Source organism: Thamnophis elegans, chromosome 15 (genome assembly GCF_009769535.1).
Source record: "Thamnophis elegans isolate rThaEle1 chromosome 15, rThaEle1.pri, whole genome shotgun sequence".
Taxonomy (NCBI): Eukaryota; Metazoa; Chordata; class Lepidosauria; order Squamata; family Colubridae; genus Thamnophis; species Thamnophis elegans.
In genome coordinates this window covers 272694-293059 of record NC_045555.1, presented here as the reverse complement: position 1 = coordinate 293059, position 20366 = coordinate 272694, and the positions used below count along the sequence as shown (strand labels likewise).

The following is a 20366-nucleotide window of genomic DNA, read 5'->3' as shown; positions in this document are numbered from 1 at the left end:
GGGGGGGGGGCGCTCTGATGGCTGCCAGACGGACGGCATTCAGCGGGGCCAGGGTGCCCCCACCCGTTCCCTGAGCCTGGGCCTTTTGGGGGGCTTGCAGACAGAGACTTGTGTTCGGGTTCTCCCAAGCCTCAACCAAGGATCGGAAGCCTTTGCGTGTGCTGTAAGCATGTATAATAAATGTTTATTTTTTCCTTTTAAATCATTCATTTGACGTTTGGGGAAGGAGTCTCCTAAAATGATGAGCATAAGGGAAAACTCGGGCAGAAATTTAGAGGGTGGGAACAAATAGGATGGTGGATCCTGCTGAGTCCCGAAAAAGTGGTTGAATTCGAATTGAATCGTTTAAGAAGCTGCGAGTGAGCAAGGCAGGGGGGGGGGGCTCCTAAATTTAGACAGAGGAGGAGGATTCTGCACAATTCCTCAGGATTAAGCTCAGCTCCAAAGCCTGGAAGAGGTTTGCTCTTTTGCAGGATGTTTGTTTTTGTCTGACATGGAACCCTCAGGTCACCTGGTGGCCTCCCATCCTAATGCTATTGAATTCCTGCCCTTGGGACTTCCCTGCTCAGGGAACCTCCCCAAATCCAGCACCATCCTCCGGAGCTTCAGTTCCCATAGTCCCCTGCCCGAACGGCGTCAGCCGGGGATGGTGGGAATTGGGGTCCCCTACACCATGGAACATTAGGGACTTTTCTCAGGGACTTTGGTGCTCGATGGAGCTCTCTGCTGCTGTTGGAGGTCGTGGGTGCGAAACACACGTGTGGGGCTTCATTTTGCCCCCTCCCACTAGGATTTTAATTTGCATTAAAAAAGGGAGATTTAAGGGCGGGTAGAAGGTGCAAAATCCCGCAGGTGCAACTGTGGGCGAGAGCAAAAAGACAAGGATGATGCCTGCTTTGCAAGGTAGGCCGGGAAAGTTTGCAGTGCGAAGGAGGAGGAGGACAAAGTAGCTGGGGTGAAGCTCTTGCCGGTTAGCTCCAGGCCCCCATGTTCCCATTAAAAACCTTAGAAAAAACGAAAGCCACAACAGCATTGCAAGGTAGGCCAGACAGGCGGTAAAAAACGGGTTTAAAAGAAGCTTCTTTAAAGAAAGTCGCCTCTACACTTATCCTAAGTCTATGGGCCCGTGGAGACCATATCTGACCTCAGAGTTTCACTTCCGGGTTCTTCTAGCCCCTGTATTCACCTTCTCTATGGTAAAAGCCCTAGCGCGCGGCCTTTTGACGCCATCAAGCGACGCTCCGTCCCGGAAGTGACTTGGCGGAGCGCGCGGACGCAGGTAGTAGCCTTCCCCGCCGGTTGCTATGGAAATGGGGGGGGCCCTCCATTAGCGCGGCGTTGGGCCTCTTCTGGGCGCCCCGAAAGCGCCTGGCGGGCGGGGAGGTCGCGGGACCCCTTGGGCGTCCGCCCGCGGAACTCTCTGCCACAGGAGCGGGCCAGTTCCCTTCCGGACACCCCCCAAAAAACCCTTCCTCCTCCTCCTCCTCCTCCTCTTCTCCCCACAACAACAACCGCCCTGTGAGGGGACTGGGCCAAAGACACCCCCGGCTTGCGATAGTTGTGGGGTTGCTTGTGTGCTGTGATTGTACACCTACTGGCTAAGAAAGGTAAAAGAGGAGGGAATAGACAGGTGGTCCTCGACTTACAACCACAGTTGTTAAGCAAGGCAGTTGCTGAGTGAGTTTTGCCCCGTTTAACGACCTTTCTTGCCGCAGTTGTTCACTGAGTCACTGCAGTTTTTGGTTAGTTAAGTGAATCCATCTTCCTCATTGTATTTCCTCGTCAGAAGGTTGCAAAAGGGTGTGACATCCCCCCCCCCAAAAAGACACTGCAACCGTCGTAAATATGAGTCAGTTGCCAAGCATCTAAATTTTGATGAAGTCACCATGGTTATTAAGTGGGGAAACGGTCCTAAGTTTTTCAGTGGCGTCGTAACTTTCAACGGTCACTAAACGGGTGGTCGTAAGTATGTGGACTGAAGGAAAGCAGAATTGATGCTTCTCTCTTTTCCAGGGAAGCCGCCCTCGAGCGATAACCATGGACTCCGCCAGCCACCCTTCCACGGGGGAAATTATCCTCCTGGCCACCAGTTCGGCCGTTACCGCAATCCTCTATGCCGTTTACAGGCACAAGTCAAAAGTTGCAGACAGCCTGAAGGTGAGCAGCTGTTTGGATCCTGGCTTAAAGCGGCTTTTTGAGATCCCTGTGCTGGTTTTTGTAACATCTGCCTTGCTGGCTTGGTTCCAGCTTTTCAGAGCAGCTACAGGAACTGTTTAAAAAGAGATTTATTAGTAGGCTGACACTGTATATATTTGGGAATCTTCAAAATGCCGAGTACAAGGAGTCCATTTGGAGATTTTTAAATACCGGGAGAGAAACTCAGGAAAGGCACTCAGGAAAGCACAATCTATGCTGGCATTCGTTTGTATGTGTGATCATACAAGTGTTGGGTATAAAGGAAGCCCGCATCCACCACTCTGGATATTTTGTTCATACTCAGAATTTGTCTTGCCAAACACAGTGAGGTGGATGTTTCTAAGAAGGGGAGGAGGTTCGAGGTTCATGCGGTTCATTTTATTTATATGCCGCCCTATTCCCAGCGGGACTCAGGGCGGCGCACAAACCCAAGGAGTGGGGAGGGAAAAACACAAAAACTACAACAAAAAGTACAAGGGCATTTAAAACAACCAACAGCCACACGATTCGAGAGGGGAAGGGAACTCATCGACCCCAGGCCTGCCGACACAGCCAGGTTTTAACGGCTTTCCGGAAGGCCTGAGGTCCTCTCAATGGTGGGGATCTATTTTGACATGCCTGCTGATTATAATTTCACTAGCAGTTAGTTTCCTTCCGCTTTGCAATTTTCCAGAAAAGCATATTTGGGGAAGTTTGAAAACTTAAGCAATCTCTTTGCTGTAATTCAGAGGATGCTGTTGCGAAATCTGTTTCTCTCCTTCCTTCCCGCAGGGTGCTAAAAAGGTCACCTTGGACCAGGACTTAAAGAACCTATTAATGGAAGCTCCGGGGAAATGCGTCCCCTACGCGGTGATAGAAGGTATGTCCTCCCTGTGGGGAAATTGTGTAAGTGTAATTGTGTATTTCCACTGTCAGAGTAGGCTCCTAATCTGTACCATCTTCCATGAGGGACACCACTGTAAGCATTCACCAAACGGGCCTACAGGTGCTTGACCATCCAGGAGGTTGCTGGCCATTTGCCTTCCTGGGTACTCTCCTCCAGATGGGCAGGGGGGCTTCAACTTTTGATGACACACACACACACCCCCTTCAAAATCCCTGGAAGCTGCTCCACCCATTTGGAGAGCCTAACGACTGCTCTAAACAATTAGTCATCCATCCATCCACCCAACTCCTTGGTGGCTTCTGCACGGGGGGGGGGGGGGGGGGGGCTCCTTCCAGTCACTGACCACTGCCCGGTCTCTCCTGCCCCGATCAGGTGTGGTGCGCTCCGTCAAGGAAAGCCTCAACAGCCAGTTTGTGGACAGCTGCAAGGGGGTGGTCCAGAGGCTGACCCTTCAGGAGCACAAGATGGTGTGGAACCGGACCACTCACTTCTGGTAAGTCCACGCGTGCCTCATTTTGGAATTAGGAATTTGCTAATGGGCGGATGAGAACTACAACATCGGTGTGATTATTGTAGCCTGAAGTCTTGTAAGCCTACCACATGAAAACACCCAAGATTTTGAGAAAGGCGGTTGTTTTATTTCTGAGATAAAGTTTTGGGGGTTCACAGATGCCATTTCTAGGTGCTGTGGGAACGTTTCATGATTTCTCAGAGGTTAATTTATGGTCATAAGAACTATAAAAATATTCTTCATGTATATGGAAATGATCAAAATGTTCAGCTTCTTGCTTAAATTCCAAGTGCTTTGGCCTAACCTAGGCATTGAAATATCTCAGTGTTTCTCTTTTGAGCAGTTCCCTGTTACGAATTTAATTGACATTTCACTGTTTTTTCCATGTATTGGTGTTTGGGTGCACTGAATTATGGTTACCATTGTCATTATACTTTGCTTGTCTTACTGTAACTAATGAAATAGAACTCAGATCTCGGCCACACTAAATTCTGTCAGTGTTAAAAAGCTGCCTGGCTTTTGGGAGAAGCCACCTCGGCGTTTTCCCTCGCAGAGGGGAGTGTTTAGATCTGAAACTTAGGATCCAGGCTGGGAAAGAGTGCAGCTTCCTTGAGGCCGACTCAGGGCAGATCAGGGGGGGTCTGCCCCACTTTGCATGACGCCCCTACTCTAAGGAATCACTCCAGACGTTCAGAGAAGATGGGAGCAGCAAAGATTTACAGAGGCTTTTGACAAAGAGCCCGGCTTAAAGTCCCTCGGTTTCCCACTGCATGTGCCTAGTGGGATGCCATATAAAAGGAGAGGAGGGAGAGACTCTAACATTGTGCAACGATGGTATTTTTCATTCTGGATGAAATCTCCCCAGGAACAACTACGAAAAGATCATCCACCAGAGGACAAACACGGTCCCTTTCGACCTGGTGGCCCCGGGGGGCGAGGGGCCCCCCGACGTGGCCGTGAGGGTCCTGAAGCCCCTCAGTGCTGCGGAGCTGAGCCTGGAGACCGTCTACGAGAGATTCCACCCCTCGGTGCAGTCCTTGACTGACGCCATCGGCCACTACATCAGCGGGGAGCGGCCCAAGGGCATCAAGGAGACCGAAGAGATGCTGACCGTTGGGGCGGCCCTGACTGGGATCGGCGAGCTGGTCCTGGACAGCAGCACCATCAAGCTGCAGCCCCCCAAGCAGGGCCTGCGCTACTGCCTGAGCAGCCTGCGGTTCGAGACGCTGCTCGAGCGGCAGGAGTCGAGCGCCCGCTTCTGGAAGGTCCTGGCCACGCTCTGCGGTCTGGCCAGCTGCGCCCTCCTCATCTTCGTCCTGCACAAACAGTACCGGTGTCAGCGGGAGAAGCGGCGGCTGCGTCAGATGCTGGAGGGCATGGCCGCCGGAGGGGACGCCGCCAACACCTGCGTGGTCTGCCTGGGCAACAGCCGGGCCTGCGTCTTCCTCGACTGCGGGCACGTGTGCTCCTGCCTCAAGTGTTACGAGGCCCTGCCCAGGCCCCCCCACTGCCCCATCTGCAGGCAGCTGATCGCCCGGGTGGTGCCTCTGTACAACAGCTGAGGGGTGATGCCCCTCCCTCTCTCTCAGGCTTGGACATTGCTGTGTGGAACGGGGGGTTTCGTGGGTGGGGAGGGGGCTTAGTTGTAGCTCTTTGCGCAGATCGACAAAAGCTGAGCGATGTGGCTCTCACACTCAGTCCGGAATTGAACTGCTGGCTGCGGCTTTGGTAAAAATGCCAGAATCTCTTGGTGCGTGTGAATAAATTGTCTTCAGACGTTGCTTCTTTCTTGAACTCCTAGGATGGTGTTTCTGGAGCCGTGTGGAGTTCACACCTTTTCTCATTTGTTATCACTGTGTATCTGGCCCCAAACGTCATTTTTCAGTCCCATTTCCCGGCCTACTCAGGCCCCAGAATAAAACGGGGCCGCCCTGCCCTTGCCTCGGGGGCAACTTTGGCTATTTTGGCCTCCAGAGGATCCTCCGTGTGGGGGGAAAGAGACGGAGGGGGGGGAAAATTGGTATTTAAGGAAGAGAGAGCCATTGTTGCTGTCTTGGAAATTGCTGGATAGCCTAGCAAAGCCTGCATGGAGTTTCAAACCCAGAGTCTCTTTCGAACAGCCTACACAGCTAACCTGGACAGCCCAAACACGCAATCCCACGCTCAGAGGAGTGTGCAGACACAACGGGCATCCCCAGGAAAGAGAGAAAATAAATTTGGTTAAATGCCGTGAATGGTGCCTCCCGCCTGATCAGTATTTAGCCCCTTTGGCGCAGCTGGAAGCTCTTAATTTGGGGGCAGTTTCTGAGCGCTGAGATTCCCCGCTTTTTGGGGGACTCTGTTGATGGGAAGGCCTCTTCTCGCCTCTTCTGGAGACCACTAGGGGGCAGCCTCGTTCTTCTGGTCCCCTCTGCTGCCTTGGGGCGCCTGTCCCCCTTGGGGCAGCCCCCTTGGCCAAGCACAGCAGCCAGGAAGCGGCCCAGCTGGCTCAGATTCTCTGCCCCGCCTCCCCCACTGCATGGCTCCCGTGGCCCAGGAAGCAGAACTCCCTTGGTGCAGGCGGCCAGCGGCGGCCCCAGGGCCTCGGGCACATGAGAATCGGGGCTGCCCCCAGCTCAGAGACTAACTTCACGGAGACTTTGAATGGACATTAAAGTGAAATTTCCTTGCATCCAGCTGATCCGCAAGGATCCACACCCAAGGATCGGGGAGGTCTGGTTTAGTAAAAAGGAGGACCAGAGGGGACAAGATAGCAGATTTCCAGTACTTGAGGGAGGCCAACCTATTCCCCAAAGCCCCTGAAGGCAGGAGAAGAAGAAGCAGCAATGGGTGGAAACTAACCAAGGAGAGAAGCAACCTCCTGGCAGTGAGAACAGTTAGCCGGTGGAACAGCTGGCCACCAGAGGTTGTGGGTGCCGCGGCACTGGAGGCCTTGAAGGACTGGGGAGCTGTTTGTCAGGAGTGGCCGAGGGTCTCCTGCTCCAGCAGGGGTTGGACTAGAAGACCTCCAAGGTCCTGATTTCTCTTAAATCGCGTCAATCTTCCATAATCCCCATGGTCAGGTGATCAAAATTAGGACGCTTGGCATATGACTCATAGTTACGACGGTCGGAATGCCCCGGAGTCATGTGATCCCCTTTTGTGACCTTCTGACAAGCAGAGTCAAGGGGGTTCGCTTAACAACCGTGTGGCTCACTGAACAACCACAGCCATTCGCTTGACCGTCGAAAGGTGGTCGTGAAACGGGGGGGGGGAGGCGGGGGGGGGAGCTCACCCATCAGCTGCCTTGCTTAGGAGAGGGAATGGGGGGGGGGCTCCGTTGTGGTTGTAAGTCGAGGAGCTCCTGGGCTTCGTGGAAAGCCGGGCTCCGAGGGCAGGAGGGGCAGGGAAGGAGAAAGGCGCTTTGGGCAGACCACGCAGGAGCCTCTTCCCCCCTCCCTCTGCGCGTGTCTGTGTCAGTCAATCTGTCTGTGAGTTGTGTGTGTGTGTGTGTTGTGTGCTTGTGCACTTGCAGCCCAGCCCGCTTCCGGCGTCCATCCCACTTTTCTCCTTCCTTTCTTTCTTCCTTTCTTCCTTCCCCGACTCCGATGCGGGGAAGGAGCTGGGAGAGCGGCAGAAGGAGAGGCTGCCCCGCTCGCTGCTCCGCCCGGCCCACGCGTGGGAAGAGCCGCCGGTGGGAGCGGAGGGCGAGGGAGGCTCCCGCGGGGCGCCGCTGAGCCAGGAGCGCTGCTGCGCGGCTGCTGGGCTCGCTCCTTCTGCGGGCGGCGGCGGCGGCGGCATCGGCACCTGCGCTCCGCTCGGGCCGGGCAGCCGCGATGTCGGAGGTGCAGCTGAGCCCCCGCGGGGAAGCGGGCGAGGGGGCGCCGCTGGGCTTCGCCTGCCGCCTGCAGGACACCAGCAGCTTTGGGCCGGGGGGCGCCGGCAAGCGCGCCCCCAAACTGGCCCAGATCGGACGCAGCAAGTGCGGTAAGAGAGGCGGGGAGGGAGGGAGGGGGGAGGAGACGACCCCCCCCCACAACGGCCCCTCTGCAACTTCGCCAGCAGCGCTTGAGACTGCCCCCCTCCTCTCCGCCTGAACCCCCGGTGGGGGTCTTGGGGTGGGCTTCCCCCCTGGTGGGCTGCTCTGCTCACCCGCCCAACCCAGCCCGCGAGAGGCTGCAGAGAGCGCAAAGCCCATCATCCCCTCCTCCTCCTCCTCCTCCTGGCTGGTGATGAAGGCGGTTGGGGTCTGTGCTCAGGTCGAGTTTCGCTTTCCAGGTAGGACGCTGGGCTCCATTGGATCGGGTGGGTGGCAGCACCGTTATCCCCCCTCCCTTGGAGAAGGAGAGAAAAGGGTGGGTGCGGAGGAAGGTCGTGAAAAGGGGTGCTGCCCCATGGGGGCGCATGCATCACTACGCCCCCCCGCCCCCTCAAAAGGTGGGTGCTCACCCTAGGAGAGTTGCCCCTCCTAAGCCCTCTGGAGGAAGGGGTCCAGGGAAGCCCCCAGCCCAGGGAGGGCGCCAGCCCTTCTGCTCAGCTGGGCGGGGTCTGCTCCCCCATATTTGGCTGAGTCAGCAGAATCGTCCAGGTGGGGAGGGGGCTGGTCTCCTACCATCAAGGAGGGGCTCGTGCGGACAGTCTCCAAGGGCAGCCGGATGGATAGAAGTCAGGAGGGAGCAGATCGGTTCCACCCCTCCCAAGAGACGGACAGGAGCCATCACAAACTCTGGGGGAGGGGAGGGAGGGGCACAAGAACACAAGGGTGTTTGGGCTGCTCTTGGTCTCCCTCCATCCCCCGTTTGTATCTGTCTGGTGACGCCGGAGAGGAGCCGACTGGGAGGCTTCTGAGTCAACCCAACCTTGACCAGAAGGACCAAGGCTGACTGGAAAACAGTTGCAGCCTTTGAGACACAACAAAAGTGTGTGCACACTCCCAATTGTGTGTCTCTAGTCTCCTCTCCATGTACACACATCCTGCCTTTAATTAAGGGCTGCACAAACATCCTTTTTGTTGTGGTTTCAGAAAACCCTCCTGCTGCCACTGAGTCGGTCTTGTGATCCTGCTTGTTGTGTGTGTGTGTGTGTGTCTCTCTCTCTGTGTCATTTTTGTTGACTTTGAAAATGCCTGTTTAAGAATCTGAAGGGAATCTTATCAAATTCTTGACTGTGCTATAATCTGCTTCTCAAAATAGCAATCCAACTCACCTGGATTTGTACCCAAACCGATGTTTCCTGAGCAACAGGATAATGTTGTGTACCAGGTGTACCTGTGTGTGTGTGCAAACCTTGTGCAATGCATGCATGTGAAGAACCTCACCTCCTTCTGTGCTACAGAGAAAAAAGAGTGTTTGCCTTATAGAGAAAAAAACCCTTAAACTAGATTCCCACAACTCATTAGACCAGATTTTCCGGGGTGGGTATTTGTGTCTCCCGGTGAGGCAGGACCCAACCCCGTCTTCACAAGTTGTGTAAACCAACCTGTCTCTTTTCTTACTTGGCCTGATCAGTGACCCCTGGATGTAGGTTTAGGTTAGGTTTAGGTTTATTGGGATTTATATGCCGCCCTTTTCCCTGAGGGGACTCAGGGCGGCTTACAACCACAGGGGAGGGGGGTGCAAGGTCAGAAACAGAACAATATGTGCACAAAGAAAAAATAATAAAACACAACTTTCATTCAGCAATCAAACACTCGGGCGGGTAATTGGAAACCTATCCCCAGGCCTGTAGATACAGGTAGCCCTCGAATTACAACCAGACTTAAGCCCGGCGGTTGCAAAGCGAACAACAAAGAAATAAACAAAAAGGCAACAATTGAGGTGTTTATTCATCTTTCTTTCTCCTTTCCTCCCCCCCAACCCCCTGCTTCCAGTTGTCATTGAGGATGATCGAATTGATGATGTACTGAAAAACATTTCAGAAAAGCCACCACCGGGGGTCTAAATATATATATACATATATTTTCATGTCTCGCCCGGAGACACTGAGTTAAACAAATGAGGGGCGCAAAAATAATTCACCTTTCAGCACGAGAACGGGCAGAATCGTTCATTTTAAAAAAAATGAAGAAAGGAAGAACTTTTTTGGATGAAGGAGGCAGAGGGCGATGGTGGGTTTTGGATTTCTTCAGCGCCACGTTGGGATCCAACTGGAGACGCCTTTTAAGGAGCGGCCGGGAAGCTGAATTAAAGCCTTTTATTCCTGCACGCCCTCCAGAAAGTACAGTTTTCAAGTTGGACTTTTAAAAAGTCTTGCAAAAAGAGAAATAATTGGGGCGGTGGGCAGAGAGGGTCTCGGAGTTCTTGTTTACATGATGACACCTTGCAAAAAATATTCCGTCAGCTTGCACGTAACATGTTCTGTACTTTCTATTTTTAAATATATATATATTTATCTTTATTCTTGGATTTTGCAAAGGTAAAAGAGGGACAAAAGGATGGTTTGTAATCACACACACAAACACACAAACCAACACACACTGTATGTGATTCTGGTTACCTTTTGAAGTCTCTGGAATGTAAGGAACTTTTTAAAGAGAAAGTTTGAACCAGGAAGAAGGTTATCCTTTTTTCCCCAAAACTGGATTCTAATTCTAGTATTTGACATTTGGGGCAATGCTCAAGTCACTCAGGTGCAAATAGAGAAATGTAATTTTATATGGAAAATGGAAGACGCGTTTTTTAAAAAGTACTTGCGTGCATTTTTAAAATGTTCCCTAGCAAACGAAAGCTTGTGTCGAACCGGCCTTTGCTTTTTAAAAATACTTTGGTGTAAAGTTGATTCTCTTTGTTACTGTTCAATGAAACAAACAACTGAAAGGTGTGCATACACAAACCGTAATCCTGGAATAAGAGTGCCAAATATCTTCCAAAATGCAAAATATTTATTTCTCTGTTTCCTCTGTAAGAATTTTGTGTGTACTTGAAGTTGCTTTTTTTGTACTTAAGGAATTCTTGCCTCTCCATAAGGACTTTTTTTTACCGAACTGGTTGATCTGTGCATAAAGAATTTTCTCTTGATGCCGCCCTTGGCTTTGGTTCCCTTCTCTTTTGTACCGATTCAAGTCTGACCGTTTTAAAGACAATTGCATGACACACACACAGAGTGAGAAAGGGCTGCCTCGCCTGCAATCTGTTTACCCTTCTCTTTGGCTGCGTTTTGCAATGATGTTCTAAAAGGGTTCTTTGCGTCTTTTCCTACAAGCTTTGTGTATCCTGCACAAGAGTGTTTCTGCGATGGGATAATAAATTATTATGACTTAATCGGTGGCTTCTGATCGTGTTTCTTGTATACCCTGCCTCTGTTCGGCCTCACCTGGACAGCCAGGAGCTCTGCTAGCCCACTGCCCTTTTTTTTGCCGTCGATGTTAAGTGAACCACTGCAATTGTTAAGTGAACCATCCAGCCGTTAGTTCCAGGTGGGTGTTCTGACCTCGGCTTCCCCAAAAAGCAGGAGTCAGAGTCCTGGTCCCGAGAAAACCCCTTTGATTAAAGGAATGTGAGTTCCTCCCATTCCCATCCAGCCAAGGCCTGGCAAACCGTCTTTTAAAGGTGAATTTATGACCACAAACCTTATCTAGCTTGGAAAGCTGCCATGTAAATATTTCCCAAAGGAGGTGCTGTGCAAGGAAAGATTTGGCACAGAGTCTCTCAGATTCACGGACAGATCTTCACACTCCTGGAACAAATCTAATGACCAGACAAACAAACAAATTGTTTCCTGCAAAAGCCCCCTCCCCTTTCCCTCCCCTTTTATTTCCCCTGGAAGGGGCCAATCACCATCCCCCTGTGACTTTACTCCCAAGTCGACCCTGATTTCTCAGCTGTTCTTTTCTTCTGGCAGCTCTGCGCATGGGCACACTGGGAACAGGCTCCAGCTGTTCCTCTGCCTCACTGCTGTCTAGCTCCGAAGGCAGCTGATCACTGCCAGACGGCCTCGGCCCCCTCTCTGCCTCCGACACAGAGCCCTCATCATCAGAGCCTCCCCCAGCCTCCAGGACTGGCCCACCTTCCTCCCCAACCGCCTCACTGTCCGACTCTGCTGTCAACTCCGCTGGCTGCTGGCTGGCCACAACATTTAGTCCTCTCCTCAATTGTTTTCCATCCATTGTTTCCTTCTGGTGCTTTGGAAAACAGTTGACCCCCCCCCTCCCTCCTCTTCTCTGTGGCAGCCCCTCAAATACTGGAAGACTGCTATCATGCCCCCCCCCCCCACAGACACCCTTGTGCTTCTCTTCGGTTAGAAACTAATCAAGTACAGAAGCAACCTAGAAATAGAGAGAGAAATGTGCTAACAGTGAGGACAACGAATCAGTGGAACGGATTCCCTCCAGAAGTTGTGAATGTTTCGACACTGGAAGTTTTTAAGAAGAGATTGGACTGAAGTGGTGTAGGGTTTCCTGCCAGAGCAGAGGGTTGGACTAGAAGACCTCCAGGGTCCCTTCCAGCTCTTGTTATTATTCCGCTATTCTGCCTCCCAGCCAAGCATTCGGCATCCCAAGGAGGCTCGTCCTGAGGACGCCATCATTACTCATTCACGGCTTTTTCAGCCGCTCTGCTCGTAAGACACGGGTCACGGAGCTCCCGATGGCTGCCCTGCCTCCCCTCAACCCGCATCCTGACTCCTCCGGTGGCTTTTGGAAGGGCCTCGAGCTCATTTGCCCGGCCAAGCGCAGAGAAGCTTTCTATTATTCATACGGGGCTGAGAGGGGACAAAGGGCCTCTCAACGCCTCTCTTGCGGATGCCGGGCGGAGGCCGGAGGCGCCTCTGGCTTGTGAGCAGAGCATCGTGGTTCCACCAGGCAGTGGGGGACGAGGCGAAAGGCCAAGGAAAGGGTCCTGCTGGGAGAAGGCTGGGGTGGGTGGGTGGGTGGGTGGGCTTCCCCAAAGAAGAGGGAGGGCAACCTATTCCCCAAAGCCCCCGAAGGCAGTAGAAGAAGCAGCGGATGGAAACCGATCAAGGAGAAAATCAACCTGGGACTAAGGACCTGACAGTGAGGACAATAAGCCAGTGGGACCGTTTCCCTTCAGAAGCTGCAAGTGCCCCATCACTGGAGGCCTTTAACAAGAGAGTGGGCAGCCATTTGGCCGGAATGGTCTAGAGCAGTGTTTCTCAACCTTGTCAACTTGAAGATGTCTGGACTTCAACTCCCAGAATTCCCCAGCCAGCGAATGCTGGCTGGGGGATTCTGGGAGTTGAAGTCCAGACATCTTCAAGTTGACAAGGTTGAGAAACACTGCTCTAGAGCAGTGGTTCCAGGGGTGGGTTCCTGCCAGTTCTAAGCTCTTCTATAGAAGAGGTTCCATAAATCTACAATGCCGTTTAGAACCGGTTCCAGCTCCCTCCCCCCCCCGCCCGTCCGCACATCATCAAGATGAAGAGCGAGAGGAGGAATTCTGGGAGTTGAAGTCCACAAGTCTTAAAGCTCTCAAGTTTGAACACTCCTAGGGGTTTTTTTTCCCTAAAGGGTTAGGGGTGCGAGGGTCTTGTAATTTGACAGCTTTAAGACTTGAGTGCTTCAAATGCCAGAGTTTCTGAGCCAACATTTTGGTTGCTAAGGAAAAACGTTGTTAAGTGAGTTTCACCACATTTTACTAGTTGGCCACGCCCACCCAGTCACCTGACTGCCAAGCCACTCCCACCCAATCACATGGCTGGCAAGACACTCCCACAAAGCAGGCCACACCTACAGAAGAGGTTCTAAAAATTTTTGAAACCCACCACTGAGTGGTTCCCAGCCTTTTTTTTGGGCCCCAGCTAAGCATCTCTGAAACCCTGTGACTCATCACCCTCACTCTACTCACACGGAGGAAGCCTAAAAGGCCATTAACCTCCTCTCAACCAGGTCCAAATTGCCCCCATTAAAAATGAAATTGCCCCCATGTAGGGCATGGGCCCCATGGGGGACTCACTAGTCTGGAGTCTCCTGCTTGAGCAGGAGGGGGTTGGACTAGAAGACCTCCGGGGTCCCTTCCAACTCTGTTATTCTGTTTTCAGACCTTAAGGGCCTGAGTGTTGCCAGGAGAAAGTGGAGCCCTTTGGGGGGGGAGGGCCGGCCTTTGCCCACCCACCGCCTCCACAAAACGCTTGCCAAGGCCCTCCGGGGAGCCCGTCGCAAAGCCAGCTCCGTTGTGAAGTTGCCGCTTCTGCCTTCCGCATGGCCTCCTGCGCGGAAGGTCAGATGAGAGCTGGGACCTCCGTTCCTACGTGCAGAGAAGCCGGCGACGGAGACCGCGGGAGACGTCCCCACTGGGGAAAGAGAAAGGAAGAAGCTCCATTGTGGTCCTGGAGCCGGGCTGGATGCTCCATTGCCATAGCAACCGCATCCCCCTCCCCCCCGGGCTCGCCTGTTCTGATGGGCAGCTGCTAGGCAAAGATTGAATCCCGGGGCTGGAAGGGACCCCAGAGGTCTTCTAGTCCAACCCCCCTGCCCTCGCCGGGAGACTCCCTGCCACCCCAATCCCACGGTTGTCCGGTCCTTTCTACAAAACCTCCCGGGAGGCAGCAGAGACGTCCCTTGAAGACTACGCAGTCTGGTTTCTTCCACTTCCTTTTCACCCTAGCTTGGAGCAATTCGCAATTTAGGGCAGAAAAATCACGATTTCTTTCCTCTGTTGTCTCAGTTCTATCCCGGCCTGCTGCGTCACCCAGCAGCAAGAGACGGGGGTCTCCTCGGGGGGAAGAAGCCCCTAGAATGTGTCCCACGAGGCCAGTTGGTGGACCGAGAGCCTCCTCCGAGGCCTGGCAAGAGGCAACGCCATACGAATGCAGGATTTCAATTGTGAACGTCGGGATGGGTGTCAGCCTCCAGCCAATTTTTAAAAAAAATCCAGTTATTCATTAGGAGCAACAAGTCAGCCCTGTTCCCGAGTGAAGTCAACTCTCCCGCACGTGATTTGCGGTTCAGCTGTGACCCTGCTTTCCCCCCTCCTCCCCCCAGAGTGTCTCATTAATCACATTGTACTATGGCAGTGTTTCTCAACCTTGGCCACTTGAAGATGTCTGGACTTCAACTCCCAGAATTCCCCAGCCAGCATTCGCTGGCTGGGGAATTCTGGGAGTTGAAGTCCAGACATCTTCAAGTAGCCAAGGTTGAGAAACACTGCACTATGCATTCTGTGGGCGTGGCTCGGTGGGCGTGGCTCGGTGGGCATGGCAGGGGAAGGATGCTGCAAAATCTCCACTCCCACACCACCCCTGGGGCCAGCCGGAGGTGACATTTGCCGCTTCTCCAAACTACTCAAACTTTCCGCTACCGGTTCTCTGGATTTCAGCCCTGATCCAACGGTGTGGAAGATATGCACGGGATGTGCTTCTGAACAGCCCCGCCCCCTTCCTGCCCATGGCAACTCGAGAGCAGCCCACGATTGCTTTGCGAGTTGACAGTGAGATCTGGAATTCCTGGGCAGACCTTTGCCCGCCCTGAATGTCTTCCTGCCTTCCTCTCTGCTTGAGACACGGGCTGGGAGTGGAACAGAGGGAGCCGGTCCAGGATTGAAACCAGCACGACCCCCGGAGGCCGTTCCAGGGCCCAAAGGAGCCCTGTTGGGCGTGTGGCTTCTCCAGAGCCTGAGATGCGCAGCAAACTTTCCACGCAGCTCAACAACACCTGCCCCCCGAAACACAGAAATAACTTGGATTAACAGCACCAACTGCACTTGCAGGTTGTCATGGAAACAGGGGCATATCTGTTGTGGGAACGTGGGGAGAGGGGGGGGGAGAGAAAAACGGAAATTTAAGAAATTAGGTGGCATCGTTCCTTGGCCCAACGGTTCTGACCTCGGAGGCCGGGAGTTTCCAACTGTGGTGCATCCATGAGGGACCAATTCCAAAGGATCTGGGGGGTGGGATGGGCTGCAGGAAGCTTTGGGGAGATTCCCAAATAAAGAAGGTTCAAGGGTGATCCTCACCACCTTCTAGATTGGGTGTCAAAGGGGATCGGGATCCCTTCCGGTCCAATCCAACGTTTATTACGGCCACAGGCTAACATGCAACAGTCCGAAGGCCACTCCGAGGGGTCCTTATTTGGAGAGCCTCCCCGAAGTTCTGCCCCCGTCTCTTCTCCCTCTCTCTTGGCCAAGGTTTAACAACTTTACTCATCATCGATTGAGGGCTTATTGGGGTTTGCTTTGGGATTTTATCCCCGTAAGCCCAGAGTTGGGCAGCCCTATAAATTTCATAGATAGATAGATAGATAGATAGATAGATAGATAGATAGATAGATAGATAGATAGATAGATAGATAGATAGATAGATGATAGATAGATAAATATAAACTTTAAAAAGCCACTGCAAAAAAAGGATTTCTTTTTTAAACTGCCTTGAGTGTGTGTGCATATGGGGAGTATTTTACTGACCTGGGGCATTTATATTTCCTATTTATTGGCAAAACCTTCCAGGGAAAGCAATGGTGCTTACAATCTCATCCAAAGGAAAGAATTTTGTTTTGCTTAGTTTTGGCGAGGGGCAAACGGCCAGTTGCCCAGAATGGCACAGGGTCTCCTGCTTGGGCAGAGGGCTGGACTAGAAGACCTCCAAGGTCCCTTCCAGCTCTGTTATTCTGCCGATAGTGAGTTTTTCAGGTGAGCGAAATGTTTTCTCTGTGCACCTGTTCTGAGCTGCTGTTTCTAAGCTCTTGATTCTCTCTCTCTCTCTCTCTCTCTCTTTCTCTCTTTCTCTCTCTCTTTCTCTCCAATTAAAAGGCCTTTGGGGAGATCCAGCCTGTTGCTGTGTCCACTCTTAACCGTAGCTGCTTCTGCTCCAGTTTCAGCCAGTGTGCAACTCTTGAGAAGGCCACAGTAAGGACCAGGAAGTTACTCAGCTGAGTTAAAAACAGGTCAGTGCGTTGTCTTGCAAAGTGGGGTCTCTTAAGCATGTTCCTTGCACAGTTTGAGCTTCAACACGCAGGCACGCACACACACACACAAAACAAAGACAAACAGGTTAATTATTCACAACTGCTCTCTCGCTCTCTCTCTCTCTCCCCCCCCCAGCTGATTTCTCTCACTCGGATGAAGTGAAGCCTGAAATATATACATAAATATTCATATATTTTCATAAGCAATTCCCCTCGCCCCCCTCCTCTGTCCAAGTAGGACACATTAAATCAGGTCAGCATTTTACCGTAAAATAGTTATGAAACTGGTGTGTGTGTGGGGGGGATTGAGGGAGGGGAAGAGAGAGTGGGATTGTGTGCAAAATGTGTGGTTCCCCCCCCCCCCAGCAAACAGCCAAAGCTAAATCAAGATTGGTGCACATAAAGCTGTGATGTGCTTAAGCACAGTTCGCTTAATAAACCGCTATTGAATGGCTTCACACATTCCACCATAAGCCTTGGTTTGTTTGTTTAGCAAATGTTTGTTTATTACATTTATATGGCATTTATCTCGCTGCCAACATCATAAAAGCCATCCATCAGGGGCCTCTGGGGGGGGGGTGCATGGAATTTAAATAAAATAATATAAAATGTAAAAACCCTCCGTCTTAAAAATGCTGGGTTTGTTTAATCGCCCCAGCTGAGCGCAACATTTCCATTGCTGAGACAGTTAAGTGAGTTTTGCCCCATTTTACGACCTTTCTTGCCACAGTTGTTAAGTGAATCACTGCACTGATTAAGTTAGTGGCCCGGTCGCTAAGTGAATCCGGCTTCCCCTTTGACTTTGCTGTTCAGAAGGTCGCAAAAGGGGGAAATCACGCGACCCAGGGACACCGCGGCCGTCATAAATACGAGGCAGTTGCCAAGCGGCTGGATTTTTATCCCGTGACCAGGGGGCGGCTGCAGTGGTCGTAAGTGTGGAAAATGCCCCTAAGTCACATTTTAAAGTGCCGTTGTAACTTTGAGCGGTCGCTAAATGAACTGTTGTAAGTCGAGGACTACTTGTACATTCTAAATGCGTGATGGATCACGTAAAACGGGTCACCTACAGGAATGACCTGATTTTACAACCTCTTTTGCAGTGGCCGTTAAGCGAATCTTCGGAGTTGTTAAAATGCACACGTTACGGTTAAGGAGTGCTTGTAAGTTGAAAGTCCCTGGACCCACAATTGTTGGTGCTTGTGCTGCTGTGCAAAGGTTAATAACACAAGGCTCCACACAGACACACAAACACACATGCCGATCCTCTCCTTACTTCAAGCTTCGGTGTTTCTTCCTCCGCTTCGCTGCTGCTTTTCCAGCGCACGCCCCCTGGTGGCGCACTTGTCCCCCGCCCGTCCCACTCACCATCTGTAGCCTCGCTCTCGCGGCGGCTGCTTCTCCCCCAGACCCCCGTTGAACCCCCCCACCCCCGCCCGTATGCCTGCCCCCAAGCGACCCTCCAATTAAAATAAGGGCAGGCGTGATCTGATCGTCACGGGATTCGATTGCCAGGCGAAGCCCGTGAGTTGGCGTGCACAGAGGAGCGTTGCGCGTTAGATGGCTCGACGTTGGTCAGGAACGCCAATGTGCCCCTTTGGAAGTTTCCAGCTCTCATTGTTGGCAGAAAAAAAGGTTTCCTCTGGGAAGCAGCCGAGGCCTAAATTCTTCCCAGCCTTGTGGGGCTTCTGTCCCGCTGGCTTTGCAGATGGGGAAGAGAGGAGTTCTCCCCCTGTTCCTTCAACTCCTCCCTGCAAATCCCACCACCCCCTTCTACCACTGGTGATGTTCCCTAGCTGGGTCATGAAACGTCTGCAAGGAAGCCACCAAGCCCAGAGGGCACCAAGAACACTGGAGTCTTTTTCTTCCTCCTCCTCCTCCTCCTCCTCCTCCTCCCTTGTAGTTTTCCCAAACATTACATGTGTTTGCAAAAGATTTCCCATCCAGGCTGCGGTGGGATTAATGCTTTTTTTAACTACCGGTTCTGTGGGCGTGGCTCTGTGGGCGTGGCAAGGGAAGGTTACTGCAAAATCCCCAGCCGGTTCTCCAAACTACTCAAACTTTCCGCTGCAGGTTCTCCAGAGCCGCTCAGAACCGGCTGAATGCCACCTCTGCGTCCAGGGATTCACTGGAGGGAAAACATTTCCCTAAGAGAAGTTTTTATGCAGGCAAAATCCAGGGCCCTGGGCAGAACTCCCGGAGGTGGTTCCTTCCGAAAGGCCGCTGGGTTTTCCTTTTTTTTGCTTCTTCAGTTCTGACTGAATGGTGGGCAATGGAACCTGTTGCCTTTTGGGAAAAGCCCCTTTGGGACCATCTCTGGATGATGGAGCATCTCCACAAACATCCCCCACCCAGGTTGCTTGTGCATCCAAGGGGGGGGGGTGTCGGAGAGGGGGAGAGCAGTAAACTGCAGAGCATCATTGGCTCAGCGCAGAGCTGATCTCTTGTTGCCTGAGCAACGGAAAAGAAGCCCCCTCCCCAATTGGAAACCAAACTGGAGCCCAGCAGTGCCTCCCAGTGGCTTTGCCAGCAATGCAGAGAGAGAGAGGAGAGAGAGACAGAGAGAGGAAGGAAGGAAGGAGAGAGAAAGAGAGAGGAAGGAAGGAAAGAGAGAGAGAAAGGAAGGAAGGAAAGAGAGAAAGGAAGGAAAGAAAGAGAGAAGGAAGGAAGGAGAGAGGAGGGAAGGAAGGAAAGAAAGAAAGAGAGGGGAAGAGAGAGAGGAAGGAAGGAAGGAAGGAAGGAAAGAGAGAGAGAGAGAGGAGGGAGAGAGAGAGAATTTTCTTGGGACAGACAGACAAACAGACACTTTTCCAACCTCCGTTTATTAAGTCACTGAAGCAGCCACAGATGATAAAATGGTAACTTAAGAGACCAGCAAAGGAAAACCAGAAACTGGAGAAAATCACCACTGCCAACGTCCTTGGGTTTTCACATGGGATGGGGCTGGGGGCTGGGGGCTGTCTTTCCTTCACAGGATCTGCCCCCTTGAAGGCGAAATTGCAAGATCACGAGGGCTTCTCACACAGCAGGGCCAGGCAAAGCTTTGGAGGCAGCCGAGTGTTTTCTGCCTTCCGGGGCTCTGAATAATGAGGCCGGGGCCCCCAGCAGAGACCCCTGGGGGGAGGGAGGGGCCTCCAGGGAGCAATTAGCAACCCTCGGCTCACGGCAGGATCGTTGCGATGCAGAGGTGGGGGGGATTCGAACACACCGCCGGCAGCAAAGCATGTGGACGAGCAGCTGAGGGACACGGGGCCCTTTCGGGCAACTGGGCTGTGGGGAGGGGCTCCCGGTGGGGGTGGGGGAAATCCACACTGGGTGGGGAAGGCAGCCTGAGAGGGCGGGGCTGGAAGGCCCCGGAGACCGACTGCAGCCAATCCAATCCTCTTGTGTCCTGCCAAGACCCTCCCGGAGGACTGCCCCTCCCCCCAAGGCAAACTCTGCACGGCCCCCCCTGAGCTCCTAGGCCTCCCCCTTGCCCCTCCCTGGGACCTGGGGTGCCTCTTCCCCTCCGCGTCACCCAATGGGGCAGCTCCACAGACTCACCCCCAGGAAAGCCCTTGGGAGAAACGTTTTCCTGGAGCCCTGAAGCCCACCGATCGGCTGATCTCCCCCCTCCCCACAGAGGGAGCAAAGGGCAACTGCGAAACCCCCCCCCCCGGGGGGGAAGACAACGGCTGCCCAGAAGCCCAGGAGGGACGGCTGCCTCCAGAGCTGAACAAGGGGGCCTGGGGAAGAGCGGAGGGCGAGGGCGGCCATCACCCGCCTCCCCCAGGCAACCTGCCCCCCCTTCCCCAACCAGCGCCAGCCCCAGGCAGCCCAAGGCGGGAGCTGCAGTCCACCGTGGTCCAGAGACGTCCCTGGCATCAACCGGATGGCCGACAGCCCTGCTGATGTTGGATGGAGCTGGGGTGGGGCCCAGAGCGGCCTCCCTGCCTCTGCCCGCC

At 53.0% G+C, this 20366-nt stretch overlaps 1 protein-coding gene across 1 annotated transcript; it reads left to right on the top strand.

Moving 5' to 3' along the window:
- Positions 1-1219: 1219 nt before the first annotated feature.
- MUL1 (mitochondrial E3 ubiquitin protein ligase 1) lies at positions 1220-5387 on the top strand. Its single transcript, XM_032232062.1, has 5 exons — positions 1220-1279; positions 2014-2157; positions 2968-3055; positions 3455-3575; positions 4459-5387. Exons 2-5 carry the CDS (start codon positions 2038-2040, stop codon positions 5153-5155), a joined length of 1026 nt encoding a protein of 341 aa, XP_032087953.1. The 5' UTR covers positions 1220-1279; positions 2014-2037; the 3' UTR covers positions 5156-5387.
- The last annotated feature ends 14979 nt before the right edge of the window (positions 5388-20366 follow it).

What these genes read in the sequence shown, in the direction of transcription:
- MUL1 (XM_032232062.1), top strand. Translation starts at nt 2,038, where the DNA reads ATGGACTCCGCCAGCCACCCTTCCACGGGGGAAATTATCCTCCTGGCC. An exon ending in AAGTTGCAGACAGCCTGAAG is followed by an intron (nt 2,158 to 2,967) that starts GTGAGCAGCTGT and finishes TCCTTCCCGCAG; the next exon opens with GGTGCTAAAAAGGTCACCTT. An exon ending in AACCGGACCACTCACTTCTG is followed by an intron (nt 3,576 to 4,458) that starts GTAAGTCCACGC and finishes AAATCTCCCCAG; the next exon opens with GAACAACTACGAAAAGATCA.